At 38.4% G+C, this 16,368-nt stretch overlaps 1 protein-coding gene across 5 annotated transcripts in view; it reads left to right on the forward strand.

Annotated features, from left to right (window-relative positions):
* MID1 (midline 1) overlaps nt 1-16,368 on the forward strand; it is a 230,442-nt gene that overhangs the window by 146,468 nt on the left and 67,606 nt on the right. For all 5 annotated transcript variants that reach the window (XM_058184611.1, XM_058184614.1, XM_058184615.1 and 2 more), the window contains exon 2: nt 307-1,022. In XM_058184611.1, coding sequence (XP_058040594.1) covers nt 363-1,022 — 660 coding nt within the window. In that variant the 5' untranslated portion in view covers nt 307-362. The remainder of the gene's footprint in view (nt 1-306; nt 1,023-16,368) is intronic.

The following is a 16,368-nucleotide window of genomic DNA, read 5'->3' on the forward strand; positions in this document are numbered from 1 at the left end:
CATGGTGGTGGTAGTATATGTCTGCCTTTACTGCATTGCAGTATAGTTCCTAAATAATATAAAAGTTTATCAAATGTCTGCCTGTAAACTGCTCTGGATTTCTGGCAATAAAAGATAGAAATAGAAGCTTAGGAAAACATATAAGAAAAAGGGTTTTTAAATATCTTGAACACATAGAGGAATTCAAAATGTGTCACCGTCAGTCTGAAAAAATATGGCCAAATAATTGTAAAAATATAACTTGAAAGACACATTTGAAATAGAATTTCCTCTTCAGTCTAATTTAATATTATATTATGTTTTCAGATAGCTGATTGGCTTCCCTGGATTTTGCTGATGACACAGGAAACCTTTGCTTGAAGATGGAAACACTGGAGTCAGAACTGACCTGCCCTATCTGTCTGGAGCTGTTTGAGGATCCATTGCTGCTGCCTTGTGCTCACAGTCTCTGTTTCAACTGTGCACACCGCATCTTGGTCTCCCAGTGTGCTACCAACGAATCAGTGGAATCTATCACCGCCTTCCAGTGCCCCACTTGTCGTTATGTCATCACCCTCAGTCAACGGGGTCTAGACGGACTGAAGCGCAACGTCACACTGCAGAATATTATAGACAGATTTCAGAAAGCTTCTGTGAGCGGGCCCAATTCTCCCAGCGAAACTCGCCGAGAACGAGCTTTTGACAGCAACAGCATGTCATCGAGTGAAAAAGTTCTCTGCCAATTCTGTGACCAAGATCCTGCTCAGGAGGCAGTCAAGACCTGTGTAACTTGTGAGGTATCCTATTGTGAGGAGTGCCTAAAAACAACTCATCCAAACAAGAAGCCATTTACTGGACACCGTTTGATTGAGCCTATTCCTGACTCACATATCAGAGGATTGATGTGTCTGGAGCATGAAGATGAGAAAGTTAACATGTATTGTGTGACTGATGACCAGTTAATCTGTGCCTTGTGTAAACTGGTTGGGAGGCATCGTGATCACCAAGTGGCAGCTCTAAGTGAACGCTATGACAAATTAAAGGTTAGTTTCATCTTAATTTGTTTATACCAAGAAGTATAGTGCCAGGAAATGAAAGATTTTTACCTTATTTGTTTGGCTAATATTTGCATGTGCATTTGCCATTCTTGTATTCAACATACCTGCAAATTTGCTGAGGCCAGTCCTATATAAATTATCATTTTGAATTGGAAATAAATTAATCTATGTCAAACCTAGATTTTGGTGTAGGAAATTGAAATGTCAATGCTGAAGAAAATATAATATTTATAATTAACTTTGATTCAGGTTTTCCAATTTAAAAAGGTGTGGTTTGTACATTCATACGGAAATATTTTGAGAGTAGTAATTATGGTAATTACAAGTAATTATAGAATGGGTCTCCATTTGCAGTTATCTGTGGCCTAGACTACTGACATTTAGAAAAAGAGCAATATTCTATGCACACTTTCGAAGCCCAAAATCTTAAGAAAGTGGTAAAAATGCCTTAAGTTATTAATACAACTTTAACAAAACAATCTACACTGGTTACTAAATTTAGTGGGTCTCAAAATGTTTAGACTGACAACTCAAAGAACTTGTTTGATCCCATTGATAAAATGTCAATACCTTTGGCACCTTCATTACTTACTGATCTAATCAAGCAAACTTGTTATGAGCTTTCTGTTATGAATGCACATAAATAGCATTTTTGAAATGTTTTATTTTTATTTATTTTATTTATTTATTTTATTTTATTTTTCATATTTATATACCGCCCTATCTCCCTAGGGACTCATGTTCTTAATAAGTTTCCCAAATTATAAACAACACCAAATAAAGCAATAGATCAGTATTGTATTTCATTGCAAAAGGTCCTTAGAATTCTGCTTCTGCGGTTTTACAGTAGTGTGGAACAGATTTAAGTAGAACAGTGTAATTCCTGTACTGTATCCATCTGCTATTTTAGATGTCACATTAAAAGCAAAAAGAAAAAAAAGAAAATGGGAAAAACAAAAGTCTGTTCTTCCAGTTCCCTTAAGGAAATGCTACTGTGATTGATTGTAGAAAATTACTGTAGGTGCTTGGAGAGAGGGAAGTGTGAACTTTGGCTACTGAGATTCTTACATTGGAAACAATCTATAGCTTACATTTACATCATCTACATCTCTATCTATCTATAAATACACACACAGACATATAATTTTATGTATCTACAGTGTTTCATTAGAAAATGATTTTGGGAACATTCTTCAAAGTACACAAAACCCTTTTTTAATATATAGTTCTTAAAAGATAAATGATGCCAGTTTGGTTTGGACTACAGCATTGCCCAGATTTATTTTAAAAGTTGTACTTAATTTTTAGACAATAATTTAATAATTATTATTTATCATAATTAAGAAGTAGTTAAGAGAGAGAATTTAGATAGAAAATATGTGACAACTACAACTACATAGTTTCTGTTGCTTATTGTCATCCTCTTTTATTATTTGCATGGTTTATATATTTTTCTTGGCAGTTATTCATAAATCCATATTGTGTTTATTGATTGGATTATTTAATTTTGAGGTGTTCCATTATTCTTAGTCCTTTGCAAAGCTGATATGGATTAAAAGAAATATATTTTAAAGCATACATCAAATGTATTGTGATAGGATACAATTTGCATATGCTTTGTGTTCATGTACAAAACAGCTTAACTATACTATTATTGAAATCTTATTTCAACTTTTTCTGTGTTACATGAGTAACCCTGTATATCACAGTTCTGGCATGTCTCCTGGACCAGCTAAGCTATACCTTATAGGTGTCTATCACATATCTCAGAACACAATTAGTAAAATAAACACCTTTTAAATAACAGTGGCATCTTGTAGCAAATTCACATATTCACATTGATAAACGAATGTGGATAGACTTGTGATTTATTTCAGAGATTTATTTGACTAATATTTGTGGCCTATTCATTTACATTTTAAAACTAACCTAATCAACTTAAAAACAATTTTAAAGCTCTTTTGCACTTTTGTATCTAATCCATATTGGATTGTCAAATCCAGACAGTATGCAGATATTCAAATTTTCTTAGTTAAATGTGGGACATCTCATTCTTTTTTTAATCGATAGGTTCTGCTTATTATAGGGAACTCTAGCCATTTCAAATGTTTACAGTTATGCACCAATTTAATCATTTAATATTAGGTATATTTTATTGATTGATTAATTACATATTCAAATTTTAAAACTCAGCATTTAGTTAAATAATCCTGCTGTAGATAAATAATACCTTTCTTTTTAACTTATTTTTCAGGCTTATATGCTGCTTCAGTTATAGCTAATTCCAAATGGCATATATTCTGTACCAGTTTTTTTAAAAAGTTAAATCAGTACCACCTAATATACATAATTAGCTTATCAATTCCATTGCATTGATTAACAATTTTGTATTTATTTTGTATATAATCATTAGCAGATTATCACAACCCCCAAGACTTTCTTGAACAACATGGCCTTCCTAAATCTGAACAGGGTTCAAGCTACTGAAACCCTCAGGAAAATTCTGTTACGTAGAAGAGGGCAGCAGTGGAGAATAAGTGGCTTCATTGTCAATATGGCACTCCTTCACCATAGGCATACAGTGAGGCAATTTCTTCCAGCTGTTACTGGATTGTCATTGGTCCTGAGAAATGTAAGGCTTTAAAGATAACAAGTGGATGTAAGGATTTAAAGATAACAAGGGGTAGCACTTGGAAGTCTCTCAAAGTAACAATGCTACTCTGGCAAAACAAGATCACAAACTGTCAGAGTTTCTTGCAAAAATCAAATCCAGAAGCACACACAGATAACTGATTCAGCTGGATTCATTAATTTCTTTATATACATAATAATACATGAAGTAAGTTTACAATACCAACAGCAGATTCACAGGCAGAGGAGAGATTTCTTTCAGTTCCAGCAGCAGATTAGTTTATATTCTGGTTTCAGTTTCTCTGCATAGACTCAGAAGCTGCAGACTAAAACACGCCCTGGCTCCAGTCTGTCATAGCTCCCAATTGGCTGATTTAGTTGCTATGCCTATTCATTGGCTGACCTTGTTACTATGCCTCTATTCCAGTTCATGAATAATCTGACACAAACTATAATATATTTATATTCTGATAATAAGAGTTCATGATGATGAATTTGCTGCATTGATAGTAATAATACTTATCTGTAGAATTAATGCATTTATAAATCTGTGGGATTTATGATAATTTATTCTTGTCAATATCAGTATCTGCAATCAGTGGAAGTCGGTCTTAAAATAAAGAAAATGAATTTTGCTATGTAGTAATGGAATGTTCTTAGGTAAAAATCAGTAGACTACATATAAGTTGCATGATCATATTCTGCTGGTCATCAAAATATGATAATTTTATTTTTGATTGTTTAAAAATAAATCTAATAAAGAATGAATAGTACAATTACATTCAAATTAGTATTATATTTTTCTGTAATCAAAATCTAGTTACACCTTTATGACAAATGTCTCTAAAATTCATGCATTTTGGATTGGTTTTAAAAGATAATTTTCTAAATTTGGGCCTTTTTTCCTTTGCTTATGTTGAGTGAGGTAAATGAATTGTCCTAGATAAGAATGGAATAGATTTTATATAACTTGTCAAATCTGATGCTAAGAAGTCCCTGCACTTTTCTTGGCAGAAGTACAAAAAGAGGTTTGCCATTGTCTTCTTCCAGGATGTGAAAGATATACCAATTATAGGTAGTTCTCAACTTACACTGTAATGGAGCCTGGAATTATGGTTGTGAGTCATGCCAGTCATTAAGTGGATCTTCATGTGATTGTGACCATTTTATGACCTTTTTTGTGTGGCATCTTAAGCAAATGAAGCAGTCATAAAATGAATGCCACAGTCATTAAATGAAAACTCCAATTGTCAAGCAAACTCATTGTCCACTGTAGGAAGTTAGCACCCACCCCCCTCCTAGAAGAATGAAATATTTTAGGAAATATTAAAAAGGCAGAATATATTTCCCTGGATGAGAAATGGAGAAACATGTTTTAAAGACAAAGCAGCTCCCACCTTCCTGCCTCCCCCCACACCTTTATCAGTGAACCATCATCTGCAACACAATAGGACCCATCTAGCAACAGAAATTCTGCACATGGCACCTGGGAAGATTATATCAGCCAGCAAGGCTAGCTATGACCTCTGACAACAACCAATCAGGATACTTTTCCTGTGCCCCAGGAAATTCAAAGCCAGAGAGGGCTTTGAGAGGGTATATAACCAAGGGACTCTCAGCATCTCTGCCCTTTTCAGCTCAGGAACTCAAACCATGTGATCCTGTCCACCATTAAACCATCTTTCCAAGCAGTCTCCATGTTTCCAGTGTCTTTTTCCCCACTTGGAACTGAACCCAGATAGTTCAGTTTCAACACCACAATGCAGGGGTTTTCTTCACCAAAAATCAGAGAAATATGAGTTTTGGGCAAAAAAGGTCATAAATTGCAGCCACATGATCATGGGACACCGAACAGCTGTAAATGTGGGCTGGTTGCTATGTGCCCATAATGCAATCAAATGACTGTGGAGCGGGGTGGCCATCCGAACTTTAAATTTGGATTGTAAGTACCTTTTTGGGAGCCCATCATAACTTCAAATGGTTGTTAAATCACCAGTCATATATTGAGGACTACCTGTAATCAAAATAATAAAGGCTTGTTAAAAGCTAATTTACCTGATTAGCAATGACTAACTATCAGAAATGATGCTGTTCTTTATTGTCCATTACCATTTACATACATTCAATTCTGCTGCCTCCACTACTATTACGGTACTATTATTGTGATCATTATTAGTGGCACAGGGTTTCATAGATTCTAAGCCACAAAATATTTGGGTTAATATGCTACAATTTTTGTTGTGAGAGAGACTAAAAGGCTAATAAAACAGCATCTATGCATTTGGCAGTTATGAAGTTGGGATTATATAAGTGAACAATAGATACAGAGCAATGGTTGGCCCCAGAACATAATCCAGGAAGAAATACAAGGAATTTTAACCCTATACTTCTACTGCCAAGCTAATCAAGATTAGTAGGGTTGTCTGTGTTTCTGGTATTTGCATTGGAAGAAAAGGTTCCTTCAATGAGAATAGATACTTGGTCCCTTTGCCTAATAATCTGTATTGGAAACCTTAAAAAGTCATTTATTAAATTGCTAATTGTATGAGTGGTGTAGTTATTTTGGAAGAAATGGTGCTTAGTACATGATTGAAAGAGGATAATATATTTCAGGAAATAGTATCAAGGTTTGTGTTGTTTTGCAATAATACTAAGTGACGCAATCTAGTATCATGCAAGTAAAACCTGCTCACATAATGGAATTCCCCTTCTATGTAGCCCAAAATTAGTTTTCACTTCCAATTCCAACAACAGCCAAACAGCTTAATTGGATTATCCAAAGTAAATTGTATTTTTTTTTCTTTTTCCTTTCCTAAGTTTATTGTAAACTTTGAGTATGATTTGTAGTGGTTAAAATGCAACTTGTAGTGCCTCACAACCATTGAAAAAATAACTGACTGAACCCTATTATTAAGGGGGGGAAATCCTACCCCACACCCAAGCAAATTATGTCTGAGTAAATTTTTTTGAATTGTGTTATTCCATAAAAAGACTTATTTACATATTTAAATGTTTTGTCTGATCCATGATCAGTTTATTTGGGTTTGGAAATTATTGAAAATTTCCTACATTTTAATTGCACAGGAACTGGTTCTTTTTGATGAGAAGTTTTTGAGTGTCAAACTATGTAATTACTGACATTCTGTCCCAGCAGTGTTATTAATTATTTAAACAATATTTCATCCTTCATTAGCCAGAAAGCAAAAAATGTCATTACAATCTAGCTCTTTTTGTGATAAAATGAAATGGTTTAATTAAGAGCTCTGTACACTTGTCTGATTGAGGCATGCAAAGCTGCACTGGTTTAACAGTGAATGTAATGGCCATTAATTATCAAAATCTGAAAAAGCATATAAAAGAAATGACACTTTAAGGAAAACACTAAGCCCTTTCATTTTTTGCTAGTGCCCCTGTGAGTTAAAGTGCATGACCTTGATGCACATCAAGTCATGAAGAAAAATCCTTTTTTGAAAAAAGCAATGCTTGCATTTAACTTCTGGAAATAGTATCCAGATGTGTCGTGTGCATGTGTGTGTTAATTACACAGAAAGAATTTGCAATAAGTAAAGATTTTAATTAGGGCATATATATGTAACAGATGTGCAAATGGTAAAGATATATTCTTTGGCACTTTATCTTAATATAGTTAAGAATGTTATTGTTGTGGTCATTACATTAATGTTATTTATACATTTTTTCAAGTCTTTTTAAGACATTAATTTATGTTAGTTAGGAGCCAGTGAATTGAGCTCAATTCCTTGTGACTGCATAGACAAACTTCCATCACTCCAATCTAATCACTCCAATCACTCAATCCAGCAATAATTCATAGACCGCCAAAGGACTTTCTATTAATGCTGTAGATCCCATATTTGTCATCTATGCCTTTTTTCAGATTTTCCTGATAGGGGACTTGAAACTCCAGGCATGGAATTCACTCTGTTCTCTAGCTCTACAGACAGGGTTGCAACTTGAAGAGACACCCCCTCTGCTGACTCTGTCAGTTTCAACTCTGTCTCGAGCTAGTTCAGACGCAGTGAAAACTTTTCAATAATTGTTAGAGGTTAGGAGAAATTGTAAGCCTTTTTGAAGGCAGCAAAATGAACCTTCGCTCCAAGCTGCTGCAGAGCTTCTTATCATTCTTACGATCAGCGCACAACAGCTGTTCGGGCGATCGGAGCCATTTGGAGCCAGTGGACTGCTGATCGCCATTTTACAGAGTATAAGCCCCAGGACAGTGGTGGATTGCCCCAACACAGCCCCAGAAGACCGCGGAGGATAAGTATTAGCGTGGGGGTGTTCTTCAGCCGGCAGCACCATTGGGTGGCCATGCAGGGCCTTTTATCGTATCAGGCGAGCACAGAAGGCCCAGATTCCCTGGGTTTAGGCGCTAACAGCTCTTTGGGTGCAAAAAGCTGCCAGAGCTGTTGGGAAACAGCGGCGGCAGCCATTTTGGCAGACTATTTTTTAACCATTCGTGGCCATAAGCTTCTGAAGGCCGGCTGGCAGAAGGGCCTGGTTCCCAGCCCTCAGGCGCGGCTCCACTTTAGAGAGATAAGTGTCTGTGGACCTGTAGAACTGTCTCCATTGGGCATACAATAGGGCCTCTGGGATTTAGCTCTTGTGAGGCAGCACAAATTTAGGAATGTGAGGGGCTCCTTCACACTCCACTCAGGAGCCTGTACGCCCCAGCCAGAATATATTGTTGGCGGGAGACTGGCCAGTTCTGGCTGGCATTTGCCACTTCTACTTGCTCAGGGCCAGATATATAGTGACAACAGACCAAGGATTGCTATTTGCCTGAAGGTCTGCTCCTTGTGACAGTACCAAAGGCCTATGGTGGTTGCACCCATTTAGATCCTGCTGTGAAGTACGGGATACCAACAGTTTCAGCAATATTGCTGGGCAACCTGGTCCTTGACAGGCAATATCAAGGTTTTGGACATCCCAGCCTAACGAATTGCAGATTGACATTATATTGGCGACTGAGACATCATTTAACAACCCCATGGACTGTGGGGAAGGGACCCACTCCCAGGGGGTGAAGGGGCAAAGCTCCAAATGAAGTCAGCTCAAGAGGGGAAGCAAAGAGGCAGCAGCCAAGATTAAGGCCAAGGCCATATTGATCAGACGGCCATCTAAAACTCAGGAGAGAGCTGAGAAGTGATTCCAGAAGGCTTTGAAGAAGCAGGTAGCAAAAGGTGTTAAAGCTACTGAGAAGGGCAAACACCTTTGTTCCCAGGGAGTGTCAGGACCTCTACAGCAGGTGACAGACCCGGCTTTGGATCTGGAGTTGTTGATGCAGCCAGGCCCTTCTACCAGTTTTAGGGCCTCACGATCATTATCTCCACTACCTTTAGTGATGGAGTTTCACAAGGATGCCAGAGCGTCACTGACGGTCTCTACTGTTCCATCTGAGACAGTGGAACACCACCCCAGGGGCGGGGATGTATTCACGCCAGAGATGGTCCAGCAATGGATCATGGAGGCAGCGCAACACGGCTCTGAGGCTGGCAGACACCAGCATAGGCAGTCCTCAGGGAGAACAGAGGCATCCATTCAGGGTACAGCCCAGTTTAGGTCAGCCCAGAGAGAGCTACTGGGTCAACAGAGCGCTTCCTCTTTGGACTCTCCTTCTGACACCAATGACTCCTTATCATTAGAGGAAGAACAGTTCAATCAGGAGCTGTCGGACAAGGAGGGCTTGTACCGGATCAACCCGTCTTCAAAGGGTTGTTCCGCCCTCACTTGTTTAAACCTTTACTATTTAAAGCAAAGGCTTCCATAAAGTTAGGCACTGCTAACACTGGGCCAGGGAGGTCTATGGCAGAGCAGGACGCAGCAGAGCTGCTCTTTTCAGAGCTGGACACAGAGCTGGAGGCCATTCCAGCACTCCCATTATTTTTGGACACAATACAAAGACAGTGGGCCTCCCAAGGGACATATCCTAACACAACTTCATATGAAAGAAAGTTTTATAATGCAACACCCGATCTCACTGACCTGTTACAGGTGCCAGAGGTGGATGAGCCAGTAATGGCCCTAGCATCCCCTTCCGCAACATCAGCAGAGGCAGAGGAGGTGCTGAAGCTGGAGGACCGAAAACTGGAACTTGCATTAGGATGGTCCCACCAGGCGACGGCCTGGGGAATAAAGGTGGCCACGCCTGCATCTTTCTTTAACAGAGCTTCTTTGCTCTGGCTGAAGCAGATGCAGGAAAAAGTGCCGGCCACTGATGTTAGGGCCCATCAGGAATTTAATAAAGTAGTTGCTGCAGCGGAATTCACCACAGATGCAATGCTGACTTCCGCCAGATTAGGGGCGCATTCCATTGATTCTACACCTGATGTGGCTCAAAAACTGGCAAGCTGACACCAAGCGCAATTGGTGGCTGGCATCAGTCCCTTTTAAAGGGTCTAAATTATTTGGCGCATCTCTCGACCATCTTTTGATAGAGGCTACAGACAAAAGGAAAGTGCCGGCCCTGTCTAGGCATTTTGATAATAGAGCCACAACGCCTTTCAGGCGAATTTATTTTTGTCCCTATGGGGGATTGAACTTTAACCGGACCCAGAGAGGGTTCACTCAGGGGCAAGGGTATTCAAACACTCAGTTCCATCAGACAGGTCAGGGGTTCACTGACAGATTCAGGACACGACCCATGAATAAGCAACAGGTCGCGGGGGGAGCAACTGATCCTTTCGGGACCTTGCTGACTTCAGAGTCAGGGCTCCCATTGGTGGCTGATTAGGTCTGTTCATAGATCAGTGGGAGCAGACAACCACCGATGAATGGGTACAGGAGACTGTTATATCCGGTCTCTCCCTGGAATTGCTCGCATCCGCCCCAAGAATTTTATTTGCTGCCCCGTATCATGGGACGCAGCCAAAAGGAAACTCATGAACACAGCCATTCAGCATTTTCTGGAAATCAGGATGGTGGAACCCATCCCATAGAACAACAGGGGCACAGGTATTATTCAATGTTATTCGTCATACAGAAGGCCTCGGGGGGAGGGTTGCGACTAATTCTCAATTTAAAGGAATTGAACAAATTTCTGAGGTATCGGAGGTTCAAGATGCATTCTCTGCAGTATATCTTGGAGAATGTAAGACAAGGGGACTTCTTGACCTCCATCAACCTCACGGAGGCATACTTACACGCCCTGATTGCCCCATATCACAGATGTTACCTGAGGTTTTGTTAACGGCAACAAACATCTTCAGTACTGAGCACTTCCGTTTGGCCTAGCATCCGCGCCCCAGGTATTTACAAAGATATTGGCAACACTGGCAGCTTCGCTCAGGTCCAGGCCAGTTCGGATACAAGTGTATCTGGATGGTATCCTGGTCCAATCGTCATCATCTGCCTGAGCAAAGGAGGATTTAAAGACCATGATCACCTGTCTTCAATCCCATGGCTTCTCTCTCAACGTGGAGAAGAGCCATCTCATGCCGACAAATTGCCTATTACATCTGGGGGCAATTATAGATACAATCAATTGCCAGGTTTTCCTGTCCCCAGACAGACTGCAGGACATCAGAAAGTTGATACGGTTAATCTGTTCAACCAAGATGGTGTCTTCCTGCCTCACTATCAACCCTATTAGGCAAGATGATCTCTTGCATCAGTATAGTGTCAAGGTTCCAGAAAACCCCTCCTGCAGAAAAGACTCTGAAGCAAACATCTTTCAGAGTTCTTTTACTAGCATAGGTAAACTGGCACAGTTGAATGAAATCTGAATCTGGGGATCCTGGTTTCTCCCATAGTAAGACAAACCCCAAAATCCCCACCCTCATGACCCCTCTGCCAATCACATGCTCCAATCTCCAACCGTCCCATCTCGAGACATCACTCCGGCCACTCCTTCTCCAGATGTAGGCTCAACCTGACCTTGACCGGCAGGAAGAATGTTATTAGGTCTAATAGCCGTTTCTACCAACCCCCCCTCCTATTTTCCCACACATTGGAAAGTGGCAGCGCCGAAGCCTTTGGCCTAGTATGGCTTCCAGAGCTGACATATCGTGCCTTGGGCAAGGTTCCACGCATGACCTCTGCGTTGGTTTCTGCTACCATTCCAGAGGTCATGCAGGAGCACTGCCCCTACCAAAGTATGGGTACCACCAAAGGTATTGAGGTCATTCCATTGGTGGACATCCAATTGCATAAAACAGGGATGTCATTTCAGGGTGCAGGACCACATACTAGTCGCAACAAATGCCAACCCACCTGAATTTTCTAACATTTAAGGTAGTTTTCTTGATGGAGGTGACGTCAGCCAGGAGAATATCAGAGCTGGCCGCACTATCTGTGAAGGAGGAATTATGTATTTTTCATACGGATCATGTGGTGCTCCGGCTTGACCCTGCATTTGTGCCTAAAATAACTCCTGATTTCATTGGGTGCAGGAGTTGATTCTCCCAGACTTTTGCCCCTCTCCGTCTCATGCCAGAGAATGCATATGGCACACATTAGATGTGCAGAGGGCATTGCGCATTTACATACGGTGGACCAAAGCCTTTCGGAACACGGAAGCACTTTATTTATTTATTTATTTATTTAATCATATTTATATACCGCCCTATCTCCCGAAGGACTCGGGGCGGTTAACAGGCACTTAAAAAACATATAAATACATAAATACAACATAAAAACAATTAAAAAACTTATTCTAAAAGCCCGATAGTTAAAATTATGATTAAAAATATAGAACTAAAACCCAATTTAAAACCCATAAATTTAAAATCTAACTCAGTCCCGCGCAAATAAATAAGTGTGTCTTTTTGTTTCCTATCTACCTGCCACGATGGGACAGAAACTTTCATATTCCACAATAGGCAGGTTGTTACAGGCAACCATTGCCAGAGCATACGAGGTACAATCCTTACCGAAACCTAGGGCGATTACAGCCCACTCCACCAGAAGTGCTGCAACCACAGCAGCCTGGACGCCGCAGGCTTTGGTGGAGGAGATCTGCCGGGAGCGACTTGGATGACTCCATCGCCATTTATACGCCATTACCGGCTGTACTCTTACGCCTCAGCAGACACCGCATTTGGCAGAAGAGCCCTGCAGAGGCTACTGGAGATGCCCAGCGACCAGGACCAGACAGGTGGCCACCCCTGAGGACGACCTACGACCTCCATGCCTGGAGTCTTGAATCCCCTATCAGGAAAATAGGTGTTGGTCCTACCTGATACATCCATTTTCTGTAGGGGAGGAGAGACTCCAGCCCCACCCTAAGGAAGAGTCTGGTCTGGAGGTTTCCTTGGGGTGTCTTTACAGGTGCTGCTTCCTGGGACATCGCGAGGACATCATTGAAACTGGGAGAGTCAGCAGAGGGGGCATATCTTCAAGTTGCAACCCTTTCTATAGAGCTAGAGAACAGAGTGAATCCCATGCCTGAAGTCTCTCCTCTCTTACAGAAAATGGGTGTATCAGGTAGGACCAACACCCATTTCCTCAACTTAGCTGAAAATATTTTTTCCTAAAGTTTTATTCCTGAGCATTGCCCCAACGAGCAATAATTTTATAATCCCAATTTCAAAGGATAATAGTCCATCTTCCTTTAACTTCACTGGTCTCTATTAGATGTTTCTTTGATTACTCTTTAATATATGTGCCTTAGATATACTGTATTCTGCTGTCAATTCTTTGACCTTCTTAAAAAGATATCTTATTTCTTTTTTCTTGGTATGCTCATCTATGTTGACCCCCTTGATTGTTAGACCTTGCTTGGTTCTTTGTTGTTGGAATTGGAAATTTCTCTTGGTTGTCACGCATCTTTTTTGTTACCTAGCACTTCATTTCTATCTTTCTTTCATTATGTAATACCTGAATAATCTCTGAAATTATTTTCAAAATTTTGGAAATATTTTTCATTTTGATTTCAGTTTATCTTCTAAGTTTTCCTTTTGCTTAATTTAAACATATTGAATTTCATCCTTAAATTAATCTTGATTTTAACTGTGGTTGTTATATCTTGCTTGTACAGCTGTCCTCTTTGATTTTCAAATTTCACCTACTATTTGACACACTAATCCTGGTTTTATTCTATATCCTACACCTGGAAATCCTTGAATGACAGCTTTACAGTGCTCTTGTGTTTTTTATTATGTAATTGATTGGAGTACCGTGTTCTTCCAATATTATCCATGCGTAAAGCCTGTATTGCTTAAAACTAATATTGACCATAATCAAAGAAACTCATTTAATTTATTACCTATAAATTTAATTCTTCCTTTAATTGCATATGCTTTCATTTCTGTATCTTTTGCATTTCAAACATAATTAGTAGCATTAAGTCCCTTCTTGGTGCTATATCTGGCACTTCTTGCAATTTGCCATTGCATTCTTCAGTGTCTTCCTTAATTTTTTACTAGTATGTACACATATAATTTTGGTGTTCATTGTATACTTACTAATTTTGATAGATATGATTCTGTCATTTATTGGGTTATAGATGAGATATACCTGGCAATTTCCTTTTTGAGTATCCTTGTCTGTATGGTCTCATGTCCTGAATAGAAATCAGATAATAATTTAATTTAAAGTAATTTATTCCAGTCTATTTAAATTCACTTATTCCCAAAAATATAAAATTAGATACGTTTTATTTTTATTTTCACAAGTTTAAACTATCCTTGGTTTATATTCTAACTATGTGTATCTTAGAAATAGTCATGCTGATTGGGAAATTTTGGGAGTTGAAGTTGACACATCTGGAAGTTGCTAAACTTAAGAAATGGTAAGCCAACCCTTTTTCATCTGAAGAATATATGAGACATATATACAAAATGAGTCTGAGTCCTCAGCAACTTCAGTTGTGGGATATTTTTTTCTCATCTAATTAATTTGAAAATCATCATACTTTAAAAAGAGACATCAAAATAAAAAGAGGTAGAATGATTCAATTTTTATATTCATCTGTTGAAAGACAAACTGGCAAGTGTGGTCCTTCTGGGTGACTCTTAATTTGTCTTTTTGACTTGTCCTCCTCCTAAAGCACAATAAATAAGTATTCCTGGCTTGACATTAACTAGTTAGGAAAATAGTGAAAATATCTGGGAAAGTGACCCTGAAATACTGGTGTTCTTGATATTAAAGAAAGCTAAAACTGATAGTAATCAAATACATTAACCTGAACTCTGAGAAAACTGGATTTCAACTAACTTAAAGCATTAATATTTACCAAAGTAGAAAACAAGTGGGAAAATAGTCATCAAGAAAAAGTTCACAAAGGAATGACACTAAAAGCATAATCACAAATAATTATGAAGAAAAAATAGAACAAATGTATACAGTGCAGTACCTAAAAAGTTGACTACATATCTGAAAACGTATGTGTGTGAGTGTATGAGAGAGAGGGAGGGAGGGAGGGAGGGAGGGAAACATCATCAAAAAGAGTACCTACAGATGTTTACCATGGCCCAGAATTTTAAAGGTTGCAGAATGAGCAGGGTTTGGTAAACGATGCTAAGAATAACAAAAGGAATCCTTCAGATATCTTCATATTAAAACGACTTCTATGCATCAACATACCAACTCTTCTGTGAAGATGGTAGAGTAAGAGGAACACGCAGACATATATGAAGCATTTAATATGGTCATTGACCAGCTGTAAATTATAGGCTCAGGGCCAGGTCTTTTAGTTAAATTCATATTTAGTTCTTTAATTGTCCTCATCAAACTGGATGGAGGTATTAGTGCTAACTTTCAATTTTTAATTTTTTAAAAAAATAATCCTGATATGGAAATAAACTTTAAAGTAAAAGAATATATTTAATAGAGTCAAATTAAGAATGACTCTTCAGAAATTAACAAACTTCTTTACTTAGGAAAAATTAATAACTTCAACAGATACAGAATGGTGTCTGTCTATAAATAGTTATGTGTAAAAAAAAAGTATAATTCTAGTTGATTCCAAATTGGTTATAAGTTAGCAGTGTAAGGTAACTCTGAAAAATGCAAATGCAATTAGGTTCCATGAGCAGTGTTTTCCAATGTTGAGTACAATATATAATTCTGGACATTATTCTTTAAGAATGAGATGGGCATTGAAGAAGATCAATGATTAAATCCTAATAGGATAGATTGAGAGAACTAGGGAATTACTTATTGAGTAATTATCTTGTAACAATAGTTACAATTGTTACAATTATCTTGTAACAATAGTTACAAGATTTCTGGTTTTAAAAAAGACAAAACATGCAAGATATCTGGTGAAACATATTTTTCATTTGTGCCCTGTAACATTACTCTTAAATTTGCTTTCTTATGGGAGCAAGCACTATAATCATTCATTTGCGAATTCTACTTAAATTAAAATTTAATCACGAAATTATATAGCTTAGATAAAATTTAAAAGCAATTGTAACTAACTTTCTTGTAAAATGGCACATTCTACTGCAACGTAGCCAATTCTGAATAGATTATAAACTATTTGCTTTTCACATTCAGTCTGAGTCACATCTGGCATATGAGCTTAAAAGGAAAATGAGATCAGAAAACTATGAAATGTTTTTCATAAACTAAGAAGACAAAAAATATAAGAAATCACAAATGACTCTTTATTCAACATAATCATCCTGAATAAAACTAGGCTTTTCTAACTTGTATCAACACTTATCTCTAAAGGATATGATGACATTTGTAAACTATAGAAATTAGGTTAAAATAGTTGAAAACTAATGCATTCCTC

Source organism: Ahaetulla prasina, chromosome 5, assembly GCF_028640845.1.
Source record: "Ahaetulla prasina isolate Xishuangbanna chromosome 5, ASM2864084v1, whole genome shotgun sequence".
In the NCBI taxonomy this organism is placed as follows: domain Eukaryota; kingdom Metazoa; phylum Chordata; class Lepidosauria; order Squamata; family Colubridae; genus Ahaetulla; species Ahaetulla prasina.